Source organism: Cryptomeria japonica, chromosome 11 (genome assembly GCF_030272615.1).
Source record: "Cryptomeria japonica chromosome 11, Sugi_1.0, whole genome shotgun sequence".
Taxonomy (NCBI): domain Eukaryota; kingdom Viridiplantae; phylum Streptophyta; class Pinopsida; order Cupressales; family Cupressaceae; genus Cryptomeria; species Cryptomeria japonica.
The window spans coordinates 40,587,993-40,611,126 of record NC_081415.1 but is presented as its reverse complement, the minus strand read 5'-3'; the positions used below and the strand labels follow the sequence as shown (position 1 = coordinate 40,611,126).

Here is a 23,134-nt window from a genome sequence, read left to right as displayed (position 1 = left end):
ACCCTAGGGTTCAAGGTAGACAACCTATGACCTCCCAAATCCAGACTTTACTCAGCTTTGAAAGAAACCCTAAGACGGGCTCTTGGAGAGAAACCCTAACCTACCCAGCCCAGGCGACCACTCACTCACTCAAAACCTAGCAAGCAGAGAGAAAACCTAGCTAAAGAAAAAGCAAAACCTAAGAAAAAAGAGGGGGTCCCCATCCTAATGGGGCAATGTGTGAAATGGTCACAACACTACCCTAACACAATTTCTTAGATATTCCTCAATCCATTTTTTGAAAATCTCAATTTGCCCATCTATTTGGGAGTGGTAACTTGTACTAGGAGTAAGCTCTATCTCTTCCAAGCAAGATAATTCTTACCATAAATGACTTAGAAACCTACTATCCCTATCACTAACAATATTCTTGGGAAACCCATGCAATTTAAATACCTCCTTGAGAAATAAATCAGCAACTTGGGGAGCTTTAAATTTTAAATAAATAGCATAAAAATGTGCATATTGCATAAGTCTATCAACTACCTCATAGATGCAATCTTTACCATTCACCTTAGATAACCCCATGATGATATCCATGGAGATGCTTTCCCACTTTTGCGTCAAATTAGGTAGTAGTTGGAGTAGACTTGCTCTGCCTTATTCTACTAACATCTAGAATATTCCTTAATGCATTTGAGCACATCCTTCTTCATTCATTTCTAGAAGATCACTCTTAGATCTATCTATATGTCTTGAAATATTGTGAATGTCCATCTAATGAAGCATCATGTATGGCTATCAAGACCTTTTCCCTCATCTTTGATTCTAGAATCAAATATATTCTATCTTTACATAGGATGAGATCTCCCATTACTTTTAAACTATCATCATGTACCCTCTCATCCAACAAATTAGAAGCAAAATCATTCTTGGCATATTTAGTTATGATGAGGGTGATTCGATCAAAAAAAACATCAAAAATGGAACAAAAAATGAGCATTCTGGATAATGCAACAACAACTACATTATGCTTGACTTTCACTTATTCAATATCAAAATTACATGTTTGTAGCTTTCTTACCCACTTCTGTTGTCTATCATTTAAGTATTTTTATTAACAAAGAACTTAAGAATATTGTGCTTTTTCTTGACCAAAAATTTTCCACAAACCAAATATTGTCTATACTTCACCAAGGTGTGCATGATTCCTAGCAACCTCCTTATCATGTATACAACATTTCTTTTTTACTTTTTCTATTTGTCTATTTTCCAAAGCCATCGAATGTCATTGTATATAGAAAACTTTATTGTGTCATTATTCTGATATTTACTCTAATATCCTCTTAATGATAAACAAGAAGAATCTAGAGATTTAGCCATTAAATTACAATATGGTTCCTCAAATTTTCAGAAATGAGAAGAAATATCTATGCAAGCAACTTTGTGACAACAAGCACCTGAGAAAGATATGCAAAATGAACAAATGAAAACGCTCAATAGTGGAACCAGTAATTTATTTTCCCTTTCACTAAGGTAGTTCACCTAATTGAGGAAGTTCATCCTCGTATACACCTCCCAAAGTGGAATAATACCACTTAGGTCTCTAATGTGCCTTTATGTGAATGCTACAAAGATAAGAGCTCAACTATAGCCTCAGCAGGAGTGTAAACACCTTTACTCATGTGTTTATAATAGACAAGTAGAAAAGCTAGCCAAAGGTTAACGAAGAGGCTAACTCGATGAATTGAAGTGTTCATATTTCAAAGATATGAATACTAGATTCAACAACTTCACTAACCTCCTATAACACCCAAAAATTATGGCTCTGGCTCTTTTACATCAACGTCTCAACTAACAATGACTTTATTAGTAGAAATTAAATAGGGTTGTCTGTCTTAGATTGTTCACTATAACCAATAAAAATCATCTGATACTTTTGGAATCTTTCTTGTCTTTTCTCCTCAAGAACTAATGTGTAAGTAACTGAACCAACAATAGGAAAATGATGTTAACTCGGCTCTATTACCAAACCAGGTTTCCTCCACTGTGATATTCTGCAAGGACTTTGTTTAGGAGATAAGCCATTGAGTTCATAACTTTTCCCCAATACCAATAGGGCGCATTCCTGCTATCCATCATGCACCATGCAATCTCCTTGATAATTCTATAACCTTTCAGCCACTCCATTCTACTGTCGAGTGCATGGTGCAATTAACTACCATTTAATACCTTTTTCATAAAATTCTTTGAATTGATTAGAGATAAATCCCCCCAATTATCAAGCCACAAATTCTTGATCCAACACCCTATGAGTGTTTCCACCAACGCCTTGAATTTCAAGCAAGCACCATATCAATCGAATTTCTTCTTTAAGAAGTAAGCCTGCATCTTTCTAGAGAAATCACCCACCAATAGTAGAAAACACCTTGAACCATTGATGTGAGTGATTTCTAAGAAGGCTTAAAGAGATTGACATGAATGAGATCCAAAAGCTCTTAGTACACCATATAATTTCTATAGAAAATGATTTTCCCTTGTACCTTCCAACCACACACCCAACACACTAATCTTGTTTTTCCTATACATGGGACAACCCATGAACCATATGAGCTCTATTAAGTTTGATCAAAGATTGAAGATTTAAATGACCATATCTTTTGCCAAAAGATACTTATATTATCTTTGACAACTAAGGCATGCAAACTAGTTGTAGCGAGATCAACAAACTCATACAAGCCTTCTTACCCAGTTCATAAGGCAATAACTTTGCCCTCTTTTACATTAGACACAATTCATTTATTTCCATAGAGTTGAATGTTAAGATTGTCAATAAACTAACTAATAGATAACAATTTTTTGTTCATGGCTGGAACATACTGAACATTTCATACTAGAGATTGAGTAAATAATAGAGAGATGGAGAGATTGAGTAAATAATAGAGAGAGAGAGAGAGAGAGAGAGATATAAATAGAGAGAGAGGAAGAGATAGTGACATAGATATAGAGGGGTCGAGAGAGAGAGAGAGAGAGAGAGAGAGAGAGAGAGAGAGAAGAGATAGAGAGAGGGATGGCTATATAGATAGATAGATAGATTGGGAAAGGTAGAGGGGGGAAATAGAGAGATGTGAGAAGTAAAAAGATAATAGGGTAGAGAGATAGAAAGCAAATGAGGCTATTTTTTCTTCTAGCAAGTTTTTGACATTTCCTTCTCTGGATTAAATAATTGGTTTGTCTTTGTGGTCTCTATCACGTGTAAGTAACTTCTCACTGATGAAATAAACTTGAAATGTGCTACGAAAAGAATTGAAATGAAATATATATATATGTTTTATAGATTATTTGCATGCTTTATTATATTAATTGTTATATGTTAACCCATCTCTAATTTATTCATCTAAATTTAACTATGGATTAATTTAATATGTATTAGATTAAGTTAAAAATATATATATTATATAATGTAATATAAAATAATAAATATATAATATATTTATTTATATTTTATCCATATGATTGTTCCACACATTATAATAAATAAAGTAAATATAATTTAATATTGATTGTAGATATAATATTATATATTCAATATTATGTATATTTTATTATATAAAAGTGTAACATAGTTAATGAACTTCTAAAAATAAGAAATACGTTACATCAAAAAAATCTATGGAAATCATAAGATGTCAAAATTAATATAACTTTTTTCTAGAGAGAGATGTCAAAAAAGTTTTAAAATTAAAACCACTCTTTATTCAATGAATTGCTTTCGGCTTTGCCCAATAAATAATATCCAGCTTAATACAAGATAAAATAAATACAACACATTGCACGGAACTGAGGCCAATGGTGTGGTGGGAAAGCAAATTGTGTCATGCTGTTAACGAGGATAAAAATGAGATGGCTAAGGGCATGTTCCCATGCGGCTGCTTAGCTTATTTTGGCTAGCAGCCGCTGCTCAACTGTTTTAGGAAATATTTTTGAAGCTAGTGGCCCCACGAGTATCTTTTTTTTTTGCTAATTTTTACGCGACATCTTAAAATTGGTATTAATAATATTAGTAATAATTTGTGCACAAGAAAAAATAGAAATAAAATGTTAAAAAAAAAGAGGGAAACAAATTTGTGAAGCCACATGGCATTTTTGGCAATAAGCAGTTGCTGCTTATTTCCACCCCCTCCCTATTTTCCCACAGCTTATTTTCAATTCTTAAATAGTAGCTGCTCCACTAAAATAGCAAAAGATTCTAAATTATCCTTTCCCAACAATTTTAAATTTGCATGGGAACACTCCAACTGCTTAAAATTAAGCAGAAAATGGACTTAAGCAGCCACATGGAAACATAAGGTAAAAGCCTAAAACAGTAAGGAAAATCGGCACAGAAATGACTTCGAAAGGTTGTTTGTCCCAGAAAAGATGCCAACAGAGGCGGTAAAGAGTGAATGAAAATGCAAAATTCAGTTGTTCTTGGAAAACGTGAGTGAAAAAGTTAAAAAAAAGTAGAAAAGATCTAATGGTTGTAGACGACACAACTGGGTTGTCAATTTTCGAAGTCAGCCGATCAGGTTCAAATAGGGAATGCCTTCAGCATAATAAAAGCAAAAGATCAAGCCCACAGTATGTGACTTAATTTCACAACACACGTCACCATCAAACAACAACCTATGTTTCTATGGGTTCAACTATAAATACTAGCTAAAATCCAATTAGTTGTCCAATATTTTACAATCAAGAAAATTGATTATTTTGGCTACAAAAAGTTGTCATTCCAGTTGCTTGAACAACAAAACTCAAAATAAATAGCAGTCTACGTAATCAAACTTCACGAGTATCATAGATCACTATATGGCAGCCAATATCAAACACTAGCATAGTATTTTGAAATATATTGTATAATAAAACCATTCAAATGAGAAAAATAAACACTCCAAATTAATTGTCTTTTTCACCATGTTTGACATCTTTAACAAATGTTCGAAGTACAATGAAAAGTGGATGGTAACTCGTTCCAGAAACAAACCTGTGAAACCCAAGGGGAAAACTGTTGATATATTTCGGTCACAATATCGCCTTGCATAACCGACTGGATAGCCTGTCCAATTTACAGTTGGTTATAAGTAAAAATCACTCATAAGCATGGCAAAAAGCACCCTTTTGGCAGCATTTTATGAAGTTTCAAGGAATGTCTACATGATATAATAAAATGGGTGCATTGGTCAATTTTATGTTCAGATCATCTTTCCTTGAAATAAACAGCAAGATGAATGTGTGTGTGTATATATATATAAATAATGGGTGCATTGGCCAATTTTACGTTCAGATCAACTTTCCTTGAAATAAACAGCAAGATGAAGATGAATATATATACACACACATAGATATACATATATATGTATATACACATGTATATATATATACACACACACGTACAGATACATATAGATACATACAGATACATATAGATACATACAGATACGTATCTATACGTATCTGTGTGTGTAGATGCATATATGTGTGTGTGTGTGGAGATGCATGTGTGTGTGTGTGTGTGTGTGTGTGTGTGTAGAGAGAGAGAGCTCTTATATAGAAATAAAATCTAGATTTTCTTTTCCTGGGACTAATGAAGGCCAGACGGTTGTAGACCTGTTCACTTGTATTCCCAAGATGAAAGCAGCTTGAACTGTTAGGACGAAAAACATAAGCACCAGAAGCCTGTGGACCAAACCAAAAATGTAATCTGTAAAGCTTGGATAAGCATTTCCTTTAGAAACTTTTTGAGAAATTCAATAAATAACAAGAACAAACGAAGCTTACAAAAGTTTTTTTGCAAATATCATATCACATTATTACCCAAATTAAAAGCATTGTAAGATTAACGTTTTCTAGAATAGAGTATAAAAGAAATTCCTAACTGCTGGTATAAAATGATTAAAGTGAAAAATCATCATAAGATTACAAAGACTTTGTCATCAGGACTAATTTGGGATCATATGTCAGTTTTTTCTGTTGGAAGAACATTGAAATAGTCAAAGATACATTTTTCCTAGAAGCACACAACAAACGTGTAAGTTAGCATTAACTGTTTAAGACTCAGAAGCCATCAAGCTGGTGGTATGCCGTGCCTTGTTTTACAGTTTTTCGTGTAAGGCGGGACACGGGGCGGTGTCCACATAAATATTAAGATGCCTGCTTAAAATTTTAGTAGCTCTTCTCATTCTTATATCGTATTGGAATATTTCAGCTTCAATGTCTGTGCATAAAAGTGACATAGAGAAGATTGATAGTAGGTTTAATATAGTAATTTACTTAACAAGGTTTGCATGAGACAAAAGGGTCCTGCCTGAAAAGAATGTAACTGTAAAAGATTTTGTGATTTTGTATGGATCCTGACTAATTGACCCAGAGTTAGGCATATGACTGCACACCATTTGAGAAACAATTCATAAAATAATAAATTACAAATGGCAGGAGATACCTAGTATACAGTTTAAACTTTAAACAATGTTACTGAGCTCGAAGATGATGTATTCAATTCATTTAATCACTTAAAATTGTGAGACACAAACGAAGCAATTATGCTGGTATATCGCAAATGCAGATTTGTAAGATGAACTAGACACGTTGCTGGTAAACAGGAAGTTCTTAATCAGGCACACACATTGCTGAAATATGTCCGGATAGGATTTTATATTATCTCTGATTAAATTTATTCAGTAACCATTTATTTTATCATATACAATATAAGGCGCATCAAAGATGCCTTCAGAGAATCTGCCCATGGTGAGGAGTACACACACACACATGCAAGGATTAAAAGAGGCATCTAATTTGTATATTAGATCTGATCATGTTTGGCATTGACCACAGTAGCTAGAAATTTTCTAGCGTTTTTATTTATTAACTGTACATTATATGCCCTTCTATCATTTTTCAGGCCATGCATGATAAGTATCACACTTTGCTTAGAATATGACAAGGCTTATAATGTTTGATAAAATCATAGTAGCAATATCATATTCAATGCTTCAGACATCCCTGCTAATCTAGAATAGAACACATTTGTGGGATGATGGCATTGAATCTAGAGGTTACTGCTAGCTGATGAAAGCAGTGCAAGATTTGCCATGATTAAATTGTTAAGGTCAACCTACAGTTGAATACAAGCTAGACATGATACAATCCTACGCTACAGCTAAAGAAACAAAGTTTTGAGCATGCACCATTGCAACGGTGCACGGTTTGTGTAATAATCCGATCAGACAATAGATGCTTTATTTAGACCACCTAAATTTTAGTTGTAACAATAGTATGAATATGGTCAACTTAAAATCAGTGTTCTTATCTTTTTTGGAAAACATTTTGGTTGGAGCTAGTACTTCTGGTATCATTGGTCACGATAGGAGCTATGTATTGCTTTTGCATGCAGTAATCTCAGGTCATAAACATTGTCCATACCATGCAGTTTTAAACCCACAACCTCTATGTAGAGGTGCCTTGTTTCAATGTAATAGTTTCTCAACACGAGGTTAATCCATAACCCATGGAAGATATTTGCTGATACTCTAAAGATTATAGCAGAAACGCATAGTATCTATAATGGTTGTGAATAGTTAAATACTAGAATAAAGTAGTGATCCAAAGTGGATGAGATGAATGTAGGTCACTTGGATATCAAGAATCAGACCTACAAGCACTGAACAATTTGCCCGGGACACTAATGCAGTATTAAAAGCCATGATTTAGTACATGGGAAAGCCACCTGCTCAAACCCAATCTGCAACAGCACCCTTAATGACCACACAGCACAAACCAAAGGCATCACTAAGACCAGTAACCTGTCTGTTAGTGTGTGGCATGCAAAGATTCAGAAAATGGAACTCCTAATGCAAGACAGATTCATTGGCCAACAAATAGGTAGCTAGACTCAAAAAATTTATGGTAGTCGTTTCCAAGTTTCCAACAAAGAAATGACTGGAAAGTTTTAGCAGGATGAATTTGAAGGTCAACTAACTCTAGAGCTAGCAGGTGAGAGGTATTATAATCTGTTCAATTTTTCATTTCATCTTAAACCTAATATTAATTCTACATAGTGTTGTGCCTTGCACACACTCCCTGTTGCCGACAGGGTCCCCCCCTTTTCTTTTCATTTTTCTTTGTCATGCCCTCGCTGAGGCCCCTGAGTAGGGAAATTTTGGTAGATTCACAGAGAGAAGATGCAGCATTGAGGAAGTTGAAGCATTAAGGAGGTGATCCTACACAAGACTGAGCCAGGTCCGAGTCCTAAGTCCTATAGAATTCGCACCTTAAAGGTTGATCGCAATTCTGTTCACAGAGGGAAGGTGAATAAAGAGCCTTAAAGTAAAATCGCAAATATGGGCAAGGCAACGTGACTGGTGAGCAAGTTATGTGAAGCCACTCTCAAAATTCGGCCTCTAAAGCTAAATTCGGCTTAAAAGGCCAAATTGAGAGACAAAAAAGACAAATCGGCCTCAAAGGCCAAATTGCGAGTTGTAAAAATGTTTTGTAAGGCCGAAATCCAAGTTAAAATGCCACTTAAAGGCTAAAATCGGCCTAACAGGCCAAAATGAGAGCTCAAATTGGCAAAATCAGCCCCAAAGGCCAAAATTCAAACTTCAGAAGTTCAAAATCGGCCTCCTAAGCCGAAATGAGACAAAATTCGCCAAAGCACCTTCATAAACCGAAAAAGGTAATAACAATTAAGGCTCAAAATCGGCCCCAAAGGATAAAATGCAAGATAAGTTTTGAAATGGCCCTTTAAACCGAAAATGACAAAGACTTCCAAAACTCGCAAAAAGGCTCAAAAGGCCGAAAACGCCAAAGCTCTCAAAATCGGGATAAATGCCGAATAGGCTAAAGGATATTAATCTCGCACTTTGACCGTGGAATAAAGTCATCAAATCGTGCAAAAGGTGCTCCAAGGACGAAAGTAAATAAACTCGCAAAAGTTTCTTTTTAGCCAAAAAAAGTAGAAGAGCCATTCACACAAAATCGGCTTTGAGGCCGAAATTTTCTTTAAGTTGAAGCTTGCGAAATCCCTTTCTAGATCGAAATTGACTGAAGTTTAAAATCGCGCTAGGGTCTTCTAAATACCGAAAGTCATTCAAAACATATCTTACAAACCTTGCTTTGCGCCGAAGGTGAGTAAATTAGCAAGATGACTTACAAGCCCGAAAATCATTAAAGGCTCTATATCTCACAGAATCGGCTAATGAGCCAAAAAGGTAAAGGCGAAAATCATTAGGGTTCAAAGTCACACAAAATCTCTAATTTGCCCGAGTTCCAAACGAAAGGTGATATCATTTCTACACACATTCACACGAATCCAAGGCTATATCGTTTGAAATGCAAATTCACACACTCGGTTTCAACAAGCCAAAAATGAAGAAATAGGTCAAATCCCACAGCCCGAAGTTTGGAGATAGGAAGGTAATGGCTTGCACAGTCACGCGGGGCTCATCATAATTGTATACGGCAGCTTTGTAACCCAGATTCATAAAGGGGCGTTTAGATAAAAAGAGACCCAAAATTGCTTATAGTCTGGTGGTCAGAATTTTGAAATTGCTCAAGGAAGAGTCAGTAGGTTTTCTCTCATTCTCATCAGTAGAACCGAATCTTGCTAGGGCAAACTCAGCTTTGCTTCATATTTTGAGAGCTAGCCGAAAATCTTGAGTGTGCAAAGAAATCGATTGGGAAAGAAGGCCGAAAAATCACACCTTATATAAACTGAAATCAAGAGGAGAATTCCAAAATTGCACAAGAGAAGTCTTTTTCGTCAAAGTCAAACAATTAGCAAACTTCTTCAATTCACTGTTAGGTAAGTCGTAAATTCCACCCTCCAAATGATTTAAATTGTGCAAAATTTATCGTGTTACTTGACCTAAGGTTTAGTCTGCAGAGTAAATTCAATTTAATTTTGAAAACTTAGCGCCCACGCAGCAACATTCAACCAAAATCGGCCTTTCACCAAAAAATTCAGACTTAGGCAAATTTAGGAATCCTGGTCCGAAACTGTTCAAGCACACGATCATTGAAAATTTAAACGCTTAATCACACAAGCCCATAACATTTGCAACTTTTGTTGTCAGCAACATAGAGAGCAACATTTTCAAAATTTGCTCAAACCAACTAACCAAAGAACCGACCAACTTTTAGTGTCATGATCGTATTTAATTCCTAGCATAGAATTTAAATTGTTTAAAAAAGCCTGTTTCAAAACGCTTTTAAATTTCAAAATTGTGTGGCTGTTTAAATAACTTCTCATGCTAACGCCGTTTGTGGGCACTACTAACCCATATTTTCACATTAAGGCTTGCATCGTAATCCATGTCTAGGTGTGCAGGATAAATGCCTAAGTCGGAAGCAAAGTCTTCAAGGGTACCTGACGCGCTAGGAGCATCGCAGACCTCCAGAGTTGACATCCCTCGCAAGCTCAAGAAAATGAAATACCAATATCACAGCGGAGTAATCAAAGAGTCAAAAGACAAAAGTATTTGGGACAATATAGGGGATAAATACTTGGACACATAGACATTCAAGACTTTAGAAACAGGGTGTACTCTCCCAATGCATATGGCAAACCCAGACGGATGTTGGAGAGTGGTATCGCTTAGGCTGCTGGTTTCCCACCGATCGTGCAAAATTATGAGCTTGTGGTTGAAGCCACTAGGCATTACCAGCCGGAACTAGATTAGTGGTGGTAAGAGGGGCGGTGATGGCTGACTTCACACCTGAGGCTATTGGAGAAACATTTGATATCCCGCTTCCTAACGCGCCACTGCAATAACCATTGATGAAGCCCAAATCGCTTACGATATGAATCCTAGTCAGTGCAAAACACTGATAAATGAAGAATGGTTTAAAGAAAGAAAAGCCCCAAGCACTAGGATTGGCAAAAAGACCCGCAGAAGCGAGTTTAACAACGAATATGGGAACATGGTTACCTTGCTTAGCTAGGTCATGGGACTTCCCCACTCCAACCTATTTGAGGAGTGGATGTTCTACTTTACCGAGCAAGTCTTCGATGGGAAAGCTAAGTTTGACTCAGCTCAAATCATCAGCGACAACATTCATACACAACTGGTTGAGCTCGAGGAGAAAAAGTACTCCACCATGACCTCCTACTTAGTCTATATGTTTGCTCGGCATCAACCGCTACCAGGATTGATCAAAAGGGGTGAGATTGGGAACAGGCCAAATCAGGTGAAAAAGTATATGACTGCTACCCCCAGCTGCATTATTATGACATAACTCAGAGAGAGAACAACAACATTGCATATGCGATTGGTCAATATGAGCATGTAAATGACGCTTTTACAATGCGCATGGTCAAGTTAATGCAAGGGGGGTTGCACATAAGACTATCAAAGCAGGCTACCACACTGATTCGAAAGTACGGTGCATGGTTCATTAAGTTCCCTAGATTCTCCTACATCAGGTTTTGAGGGAACACCGTATCAGCTTCCCCGTTACCCATCAGACAGATTGGTCCTTATGGAGGTTGCAAGACAGGCACACCCAGCAGGCAACATACTCAGGGACAAAAAGCAATCGAGATTCACATTCCCAATGATCATAGGTAACCTTGATGTGCACTTCAAGAATTTTGTGCAAGCCGAGGAATCATTCGATGAACTGGCATCATATTGCTTACAGGAGCACTTCCCCAGGAAGTGCTTTGATCCTGCTGGATTGGGAAAGAAGGCCTATGGCAGGCATTACAAGGCTAAGGCGTCCATAGAGGACTACTGGAGCAATTGTTCAAATGACTTTGAGGTCCACCGGCGCGAATACTCAAGGTTGAGTGTTCAACAAATGCGACTTTATGAGTACCGCCAAGTCCCAGATCAGGTGACGGACTATGGGAATTGCTTGCAAGTTCAAGAGTTCGAGGTAGTCAAAGACCTCCCGCCAGCCATTGATTGGGCTCAGGACCCAATCATGGACTTTGAAGCCGTCATGAAGGGTCCAAGAAGATATACAGACAACTAGCTAGCCCAGCAAATAGAGAGGCCAACCCATGAGGGAACCCAATTTACATATATTATGATGGATATTCTGGATTCCCAGTCTTCAGAAGACGAGGGAACATCAAGCGCACCAAGGGAGGAGGTTGAAAAACCTGAAAAGAAAAGAAAGAAGGCAAGGGCCAGTAGGGGAACCCGAACGTCAAAAAGGACAAGAAGGGAAAAGATACTGATCAGGAGGCCAGAAGTTACTACCTCATCCAAGGACCCCAGTTTGGAAGATGATGTGGTCGAGCTTGATCACCTACCAACTCCACCTTCACAAAATGATCCGATTGCATCAGCGGCAAATGATCCGCAAACACAAAGTGAGCAAGAAATAGAGGCACGGATCATTGGTTTGGAGGGACCTGAAAATCAGGTCAAGGATGGAGAGATTGCACCAAATCAAGGCGCTGACAAACAAGAGTCCACACAAGGGAGCAGACATGAGTTGCGGCAAGAGGAAGGTGGCAACAAGGATGATACCACAGTTAAGGGAGAAAGGGAAGAAGATAGAACCCAAGAACCCAGTAGAACTGAGGAGCAGCCACTACTAGAAGCTACCTAGCAATTGCTCAATGAAGTGGGAGAAAACTCAACCGTGAGTAAAGGATTGGATACTGCACCCATTCCTCCTTCTATGTCCGATCAGTAGCGGATAGGCAGTGAATCGATTGAGGCATCCAAAGAACAGAGTGGGGATTTGGTAGTCACGTCTGGACAAACTACCCCTCATGACTGGTTGATAGCTCGGGCATAGCGGAAAGCGACTGTCAAGTCATTGATTAACTTGGAGGATATCTGCTCTCGGATAGGAGAAATAAAAGCTAAAGGAAAGAAAAAGCAAAAGACTTACTCCAAGATTACCAAGGATGAGCAAAGGAATCAGACGATTCATATTGCTGCCCCACCTACAGATAAACTAGCAGATCAGGTTACATTAGCCAATTATAGCATCACATCCATCCCGATAGGAAGAGCAACCAAAGAACGGGAGAGAGAAGAATTCAAAGATTCTGTGCAGAATGTGCTCACACAACTAGATGAAATAACTGTTGAAAGGGATATGTATCGAGCTCATGCTGAGCAAGCCGAGGGATACATAGATCACCTGTTAAGACCGCTACAACATATCGCTGAGTCCCATGTTCCCCCATTGGCGTTAGCACAAAAAATTACAGCTGAATTTCAAGGAGTGTGTGACACTGCCAAGGCAGTCAAAGAATGGATCTGAGGCATTAAGGCAAGAGGAAAGAGAATCATCGATGATGTATTTGAACACTCAAAATACATTCAACTTGGCTGAAGATGGTGGAGGTAGAGAAAGAGTACGCCAAAAATCCAGGAGTCAATTGGCATGACTCAACCACTCATGAGGGCTCTTTTCTGGACTCGCGCTCAGATTCCCACACTGCATACTATCCTGGATACCTATGACATCAATACTTTCAAGGAGTGGTTCTGGATTGTCAGCATGAAGATGGACATGGCAGACATTGTCAAAAAAACTCAGGAGGAATGCGAGGAGGACTTGTCTGGTATTGAGAGCATTGGTGAAGATATCCTTAAGGCATTAGTCATTGGCTGGAAGGATACCATGGGAGATGTTGATGTAGTGTCATGATGGAATGCCAAGTTGAGGGCCGATAAAACTACATGATCTGTGGAAGACATAGAATGCATCACCAAGCTGCACGCAAACATAGTTTGTTTTGGGGATCATCAATCAGATTGGCACGAGCGGCTGAGAATAGTGGACACTCATCTCGAGGGCACGCGGTTCAAAATGCGCAATCCTCCTTTTCCCTCTAGTAAGGAGTTGTTCCCTATTTGCACAAGGTTTCAAGAATATGTTCGGGAAGAGCGCATGGCAAACCGGGACATTTGGAAAGGGTACTTGCGCGAGGAAGTTGAGTTTTCGGTGAAAGCATCTGCCTCGGGAAAGGAAAAAGTGCTTTCCTAGAAGTATTTGTTTCTTTTAAATTCCAAATGTGCTTTTTCAAGATAAAGTTTCTTTCCAACTACCTGTTGTGACGTTTTCACACATCGCCCCATTGCAAATGGGGACCCTTGCTTTTTTGCTTTTTAGGGTTTGTTTTTTTGGTCTTTTAGGGTTTTGTTAGTTAGCCTTTGCATTTTGAGTGTCGCCCAGGGGATCACATGGATAAGCAAGTCCGGCTTGAGTGATGTCCTGATCCTGAAATTTTGGCTAAGTCTGAATGTCCTGATCCTGAATTTGACTAAGTCTGGAAACTGAAAAACCTCCAAAAACTAGATTTTGCTATATAACTCCTGGAGGTCTGAAACCACTCTCAAACATCCTGAAAGTATATATGGAATATAACTTAAAGTATAAGTGACATTTTGGCTAAGTCTGAATGTCCTGATCCTGAATTTGACTAAGTCTGGCTGAAAAACCTCCAAAAACTAGATTTTGCTATATAACTCCTGGAGGTCTGAAACCACTCTCAAACATCCTGAAAGTATATATGGAATATAACTTAAAGTATAAGTGACATTAAATGTCACTTATACTTAAATGTTATATTCCATAAAAATTGTCCTGATAGAGAGTTCAAAAAGTCAAATTTCGCTCCTGTCCTTCACTGAGGATCCAGAGCGAATTTCGCTCCTGTCCCTCTCCAAGGGACCAAGGCAAAGCGCTCCTGTCCCTCACCAAGGGTCCAGGGCGAAAAGTCTTATTTGAGCCATTCCTGGCCTTGTTTGGTCAAATTGAAACATCAAAGACACAATGAAGGACCAAATGAGCATGATAGAGCATCCAGACTTGACAATGAAATGATGAAGTTTTTTTGCCTAGAAGGTCAAATTCGCTCCTGTCCCTCACTGAAGGACCAGAGCGCTTTTCTTTATATGCACAATTTTAGACCTTTTTTGGACATTAACTTTTATTCATAGCCTGAAGTAAGGTCAAATCTTCCCTAGCAAAGAAAATTTGAGATGAAAATTGTAGTGATTTGGCCTTGAGGACAAAAATCGCTCCTGTCCCTCACTGAAGGACCGGAGCTTGAATTCCGAATTTGCATTATCCTCGCAAGATTTAAGTGATTTCGCGATTTGAAGAGGTCAAAAGAAGTATGTTTTGCCCGTTGAATATAACTTGAATAGGCCACAAAAGAGAGAACAACCCAAGTTGCACTAGGCGCTCCTGTCCCTCACCAAGGGACCAGGGCGAAAAACACATTGGCTAGCCTTCCTCTCCAAATTGGGACGAGTCCGGATCAAGGCACAAGATTGGAATGTTATTTAAAAGTGCTTCAAGAAGGAACGAAGTTGCAAAGACCACAAGATTTGGTGAAAATGGGCAAGGGTGCTCCTGTCCCTCTCCCAGGGACCAGAGCGAGGTTATTAACAAGTTGATATTTTTGCCATGCCTAGACGCCAATGTCCTCCAAACCACACTAGATGCCAAGTTCGCCCAAAACTTCGAAATATTTTTAAAATTTTTAATTAAATTGGCATTTAATGAAAAACGCATAGCATGTAATAATTAATTTTAAGCCTTGGAAAATCGTTTTTTTTTATTAATTGAGGCATTTGAAATTAATTATTATTAAATTAAAATTAAAAGATGAAGCGCTTCAGGTATTATTTTTATTCATTTTATCAAGTCGGCCTCTTCTTTTTTTTAATTTTATTTTTTTTATTTTTTTTGCCTTTACTTGCAAAGTCGGCCTATGGGGAGGTGAAATGGTGAGCGCTCTATATATTTGGGGTGTGTTTTTCATTATTCAAATCATTCACTCATTGTTTCAAGTGCGATTTGGAGAAGCAAGGAAGGAGGTGCGAAATCTAGTTTGTGTGGAGTGAATTTCTACCAAGTGTGGAGGCTAAGGAAGGCGAAATTCATCTTGAAGGCTATTGGAGAGGCGTATTTCTTGCTAGATTGGAGGATAAATTCCAGATGTTGTGAAGACATTTGAAGGCGAATTTCCAGATTTTTGAAGAGGAAGGTGGAGTTTTTTTCCAAGCTAAAGGAGGTGCATTTTATCCAAGGGAGAGCTTTGATCTATGCTTTGCCTAGCAAAATTCATCTATTTTTACATCATTTCTTAGAGTTAATTCCCAAGTGGAGGTATGGCGTAATCACCTTGGCACCATTTTTGAAGATTTAAATTTTGCTTTGAAAATCCTAAATTAGGAAATGATAACTCAAGATTTATCATGAAGTTTCCTAATTAAAATCTTGAATCTTCCTTTTAAAGTTTAATTTTTAGATTTCAAGATATATTACTAATTTTGAAATGTTATGTAGGCATCAAATGGAGATCCCGGAATTGGAAAATCAAGCCAGATCAAGGACGATCAAGCAAGGACAAGGACGACTTTCTTCGATCCAGCCTAGCATCGACAAGGGCGACCTCTTCCAATCCAGCATTCCAAGGCGAGGTACATCATCATCCTGCAAATCAAGGACACAAGAAGTCAAAACAAGGGTTCGTTGAAGAAGCAAATAGTTCCAGATGAATTAATTAAAGCTAGCTTCTCAACAACATCAAGTTGAATATTTACCAAGTTACAAGTGTCAGACGAGGTGGCATCCTAGTCATCACTTCTCCAGTCAGTGTGGTCCACCTCAGCATGTCCAGATTCAATGTACCTAACTCATGGAAGGTGGCACAAACTCCGATGTACCTACCCCAGCTATCCATTGGTCGAATTTTCCAGAGAGGACATGTGTCCAAGCAATACAATTTTATCATTGGTCAAGCATTAAATGTTATGTAATGGTTGTAACAAACCCTAATTAGGGTTTTTATTATTGAATCCTGGCCATTGATCTCAAATTGATCTTAGCCATCGAATTGTATTGTGGGCACTATATAAGCCCTGGCATTTCATTTGTAAAGGCAATTAGAAAATAGTTGGAAGCAGTTAGCAGATAGAGAGTAGTTAGAAGGTGATCAGCTAGTTGATAGAATAGCAATTAGAATAGAGTAGAGAGAAAGGCAAAGATTGTTGCCAAGATGTTGTTGTAAAAGACTTGTAACTTCATTGAAGAAATGGTGAAATTTATGGGTCGATTCAACAATTTGCATGGTCTCTATACTTCTCGTATTTGATTTCATGTTATTAGATGAGTGGAAGAAATGTGCTTGATTGATGGTGAAATTCGTATATCCATACTACTAGCAGTCTGTTGATTGCAGACTTGCCTTGCGTAGTCAACTGGAATCGTTCAGCCTAAGCTCAACTTCAATTTGTCGCTTCTTCATTGATATGCATCAACCTGATGGTGTCTATGCCTGCAGTGATGATTTGAACATCATAAAGCTTTCCTTCGAAGATCGCACTAACCTTGTGGAGATGGTCCTGGGATGTCAAAACAAGACTTAATTAGAATTTCATCAAAGATCATTCATTGCTCCTACATTCTTAGTGTTAGAATTAGATCCTTTCCTCACCCTCATCTTTTTCCTTTTTTTCAAATCAGAGGCAGTAAAATCCTGTGTTCCAGCAATATTAAAAGTAGATCAGACGTTCAATTATCGAATGTAAGTCCCCTTGTGATTCCAGCAAATCACATCATACCACAGAGAGCTTATCCACACGTAGAGATCCTACAACGAAGAACCTTGGAGTCATCCTGATTGATCCTTTTCCACGATATCTTCAGCAATCAGAGGCTTTACTCAAGAGAGGATAAGGTACCTTTAGGTATTTTATTCTGTGTTTGATAGTGTACAAAATACACGTCAACACTACCCAAAGTCATTGCAAATTTTGAGCTCCGTGCAGGTGCACTTTTTGGGGAGCGACTTTATATTGGGTAGTTGGTAGTTATTAGTTAGTTGGTAGTTGGTGGGGGATATTTTGTTCCTCATTAATATGTATGGGCAGCCATATTTTGTAGGATGAATCTGGGCCACTTGTAAGAATAGATCTTGTTCATTCATCCATTTTGAAAATCTATATAAAAGATGGTTTCTCCCTCATTTTGTAAGAAGTTTAAGATTGTTGCTGAAACTCTGGCGAAATTTATGCAGAATTAATGGATATTAAAGTTGTCTTGTTTCCTCGTGAGTGCATGGTCTCCTTCTTCACCTTTTAATTTTCCTGTTATGTACTTTGATTTCAGATAGTATTTTTAGGATCATATTTGATAGAAACCTTAGTGTTTATACCATTAAGGATTGGTTGATTGCCATTTCCTCTTGCATGGTTAGTCTGAACCAATTTTTATGCTCTTGTTCGATTGTTAAACATCACATAAATGGATGTCTGATTCTGTATTTATGTTTAATAACATGAAAATCCAACTTCCTTCGAAGATTGCACTAGATTTTACAAAATTGTGTTTTATTAGCTGATAATGTTAAATCTAGTTTTTTCAAGGTTTCTATCTATTTTTCTGAATATGATATCTTAGGTAGATTAATTAGATATTTTTTCTCTCTTTCCCTTCCCTTTTTTTTCCTTTTTTTATCAAAGTTGAAGCCTAAACAGCATCATGTTAAAGGTAAAAAATCTGATGGAATCAAGAACGTAGAGTCTTAGGGAACCCGTACGAACATAACCGATTCTACCTTACCGTAAGTCCCTTTTGTGTATCCAGCAAAACACATCAGACCATTGAGTTATCCTACAGTCATGATCTGACAGTCGAAACATTGAGGTTATACCCAAGTGATCAATCCAAACAGCATTAGGGATTTCCTTATTTCAAAAGAGGATAGGATACTCAACTAGTAAATTCTATTCTGTGTTGGCCGAATAGAGTTGTAGCGATACGACTTTAGCCACGTCAACACATAGTTGTTAAGCTTGTTATTAAAACTTATCCCAGAAATGAAGTAGAAGGTTTAAGGAATGTACTCAAAGGCCAACTAGTCTTAGAGCTAGCAGGCAATAGGCATTGTAATGTGTTCAATTTAGCATTTCATCTTCAACCTAACACTAACTCTACAGAGTAGTTAGTAAAACTGATCCAAGAGTGGATTAGTTCTAGGTGGACAAGAGTGGTCAAGGTGCATGATACCACCCATGGCAAGGCTGCAAGTCACCTTTAGCAACTTGCTAAAGCTATGGGAGGTAGTGCAGTCACCTGTAGCAAATACCACATATTCAAACTGCTGTAGAAGTCATCCATAAGAATAGAAGTGATATGCCACTCCAAAGATGACTTTGCTTCTATTTACCAACTAGAACACATGTAGCAGATGAATAGTATTGTTGTAGCAATCCTAATAATAGGACCCAAGGCTTTATTGAATTCTGTAGCAAGTGCTATGGCCATGACAATAATGCAAGGGCATGTTTGATCAAGCAGACTCGGTATTGTCTAGCAGTTGCAAGAAGATGAAGTGCCATGTGTGAGTGCTGGAAACAGGTTTAAGGTGGCAAAAAGAAAAGAGTAGATCAAAGAGTTACTTAGGGCAGCAACTGACTTCCTTGGGCAGGCAGGCAATCCCTAACAGGTGCAGGATTTTCCTCCCAGTGAGTGGCTGTCAGGTTCTCTAATAGCTGTTATTTTCTGGTTAGGTGGCACCTATTAGTTTTCCTTGGCAAGCAGTTTGTTGTTGGAAAACCATTTGTATGTGTTCCTTGTGCATGCCTACTTTGGCAGGCAGTTACATCTTACCTGCATGTGTCATATCTCTATCCTAGCAGGAATGCATTTTTACTTACTTTGGTGGCCACTACTCTTCGCTAGCATCACCATTTCTTCCTATGCTGAACACGACTATTGCATTACTGATTGGCTGTTGCTTGCAATAGTTGGAGCAGCATCCATCATTGGCAGGCAAAAGATGAGAATTATCAATTAATGCAACGAGAAAAAAAAGAATCAAGATAAATGGTCTAGGAAGCCATTGTTGGGAGCTCCAACTTGACAGAGTTGATGAGCAACGTGGTTGTTCAAAAGAAAAGCCATGTGGGTCAACAGTGCTAAGAGGGGTCAATTGACTGGTTATATAAGCTAGAACAAAGCATACTATCCGGCAGTGTTTTGTGAGAGCTGAACAGATGTTGGCTAAGATAGCCATTCCCATCCTAGCTGACTGAAGAACTAAAAAACAACTGGTAGAGGTAGAGCATGTTGAATGTAGAGAAGCATCATGTTGCAAGTGTAGGGTAGCTGCCATAGACATCTTATTCAGAAAAGGTTGTATGCTGAGCCATTGGGACTGATGCAACATATTTTGGATTAGTTCATGTGCAAAACAGAACCTGTGTGTGGATGCAAATGTCCTCTATTTTCAACTATTATGAAGAGTTACAAATCATAATCATCTTCCAGGCAATCTACAAATGTGATAGAGCCCAGTATGAGATGTAGAGCTTCTGCAAAAGCCCACAAGGCGATGTAAAACATCTATGACTATGGATTAGTGGCTTGAGGTGCACAGCTCACTAATAGAATTTTCTGCCCAACTGAGGATTTCTCAAGAGTAGATTTGTGTTGTATGTTTTGTGTGGGTAATGCAAGTAGCTTATTTCCACATTTTAGATGCTTCCTATTTTAGTCCTTATTGCATATGTCATAGGCAGCCATTATAAGTGGTTAAACTCATGCAAAGGTAGCTGAGAAGCATCTGCCCCAAGTTTATGGATCAAAAACATTAGGATTCTTTTTGTTGCATGAAAGTTCCTTTTGGGCATTCCAGCAGCATTTAGCAGCAGAGTGGAGGATGTGAGATTATTTTAGCGTTGGATGAACAAATTTGGGGAATACTTGCAACAAAATTTGCCTTCTTTATATGCTTTTTTCCAGAAAAAATTGATTTTGATTACACAAATCTTCATATTTGATGCCCTTGAAAAAAGTTGATTTGTATTATGATATCCCTATTTGACTATCTTGTCATATTCTTACTTTCATACATGAAGTGAAAATACAAGAAGAAGCAGATAATCTACTAAAAAATCCATCTCCGTTAAAAGTAAGAGTTACAAGTGAAGGTTAAGAAGTTATAACTCTGGCACTTTCATCAAGTAAGCCCAACTAACAAAATAAGGAAAAAGGCTGAAAACAGGGAAATTAAAAATAAAAACTTCAACATATCCTGTTATACCAAAAATATTCTTAGCATAAACAATTTACATATGCATACAAAAAAGATGAATTCATATGAATATACCATATAGGAAAATTTATTATAATTTGCAAAAAGGAACCATGAATTGTGCACAGAATAAAACTATCTCATAATAAAATGTACCTGGATTCTTTTCTCACCGGTATTGCCATCACTTCCATTATACCAGCAAAATGACTGCTGCATAGGAATGGATACCTAGATAACACAGAAAGGAAAAACATGTTACAACTTTTTCCAGCCCTAGTATTGGGAATATCTATTAAAAATTTCATTTCCCCTATGCTGCACATTTTCAATCCATATTTAAAACACAGACAGCTAGTTACCATACAAACCATCCCAATGCCATATGTCAAAAAATAGCAATATTATTTATAACCCACATTGCACCCAGTTCGATTTCCAATTCCTATTCACAATTGTTTTCTAAAACTCCACTGTCTGGAACGCCCCAGAAAAATATCTCCTGTGTCATTTACGGATATCAGGATATGTTTCCTCAAAATTTTCAGCCTACGAGTAAGATGTATCCATGAAACATTCAAAAGAAGGATTTCCAAACTACGGGGTATTGTTATGCAACTCGGAAAACACTTAAAATGGGAAGGGAAAAAATCAAAACTTATATACAAGCCTTCTTAGTTATCATGACCCACAGAATACCTACACATAAAACAAAAACCATGGATTGTTTTATTATGGAATGAACCAATGCTTGGGCAAGGAGTGCACAATTAACCACTTCCTTAGAGTTCCATGTAATTGAGAGAAGAATCATCTCATATGTTTTTCCTAACTAATCTGCAAGCAACAAAGCAAAGGCAGCCAATATTATAGGAATATTTCGAGTATTTTTTATATCAACTAACCTCCTAGTGTGTAACTTCATCACATAAGGATCTGTGCAGGACTTATGCGGCAGGGCAGTAAGAGATTAAGAAACATTAGGAATTTTCTATTCAGGATACCAATGAAATTATTGAGAAGATCAGCAACCATATTTTGGAGGGTAGTGGGGAAAGAATTAAACTAAATTTGCTCTAAGCACAGGTATAAAGATATTTCCAGTCAGATTTTTCCTTCAACTGAAATTCTGAGAACAAATCAGGTTTGTATTTATGATTTGCAGTTGATTGCATAATGCATGGCTGCTATAATTTGGAACTAAGGATATGTATGATCATATGTGTGTATGCACACACATGCATGACACACAGACACACATATCAGTATTCCACATGTCCCCTGCCGTCTGGTGGACTAGGAGGACATTGAAGTAATTTCAAGGATGCAATGAGTAGGGTAGGCCATTCCTCCATATCAACATTCTTTTTCGCGTCTCCGGTACATTTCAGATTTCATTTTGGTGTCTAGGGAACATTTTCTGTTTGGAGGTGAGATGAAATATCTGGGGATTCCTGAATGACAGCTATATGCCCCACAAGTACATCAAATCTTGCAACATAATCAAGAGAGGTGAAACACACATGAAATAACAGAATTTAATGATTAGAATCAAGGTTCCCCCCTTGTAGGGAACTTAGAATGATGAGGACCACTTCCTGAAGTTGGCTGCCACCTACTATATTGTGATGTCCCCTTTTCAATTAAAGAATGAAGAATATTATTTCCAGTTGGGCCTAGCAATTTTATATTCAAGGGACCAACTTAATAATATTATTAGAATTAATTTTTAAAAAAATTTAAACACTTAATTATAAAAAAGAAATTTTAATCCATGGGCCCGTTTTGGAAAGTTGTAAAAAGGTGGCACTTGGCTTCATTTGACATCTTGAACTCATTTGGCATTTTTACTTTGGAGCATTTCTGTTCACAACTGAAGATAAAAACCCTTCGCTGTTTGGAGGTCTCAGAGGACAAAAACCCTCTTGGACTTTATTTTGGGAATTGGTAACAAAAACCTTCATTTCCGTCTAGGGCATCCTCACAGAGGGGTTGCATTTGAGCTGATTTCTAGAGAATTTATATCAAGTTTCCAGATTGGGCAATTTCATTTGCAAGCAAATTTGTTGGTCATCATTTGGAAGAGTTTCACCATTG

General features: G+C 37.7%; 1 protein-coding gene across 1 annotated transcript in view; it reads right to left on the bottom strand.

Annotated features, from left to right (window-relative positions):
- Positions 1–23,134, bottom strand: part of LOC131076799 (alpha-mannosidase) — a 162,077-nt gene that overhangs the window by 109,256 nt on the left and 29,687 nt on the right. Inside the window, exons 17-19 of the mRNA XM_058014130.2 lie at positions 21,194–21,268; positions 5,626–5,694; positions 5,003–5,074 (exon numbers count right to left, since the gene is read on the bottom strand). Of these exons, the coding sequence (XP_057870113.2) occupies positions 5,003–5,074; positions 5,626–5,694; positions 21,194–21,268 (216 nt within the window). The remainder of the gene's footprint in view (positions 1–5,002; positions 5,075–5,625; positions 5,695–21,193; positions 21,269–23,134) is intronic.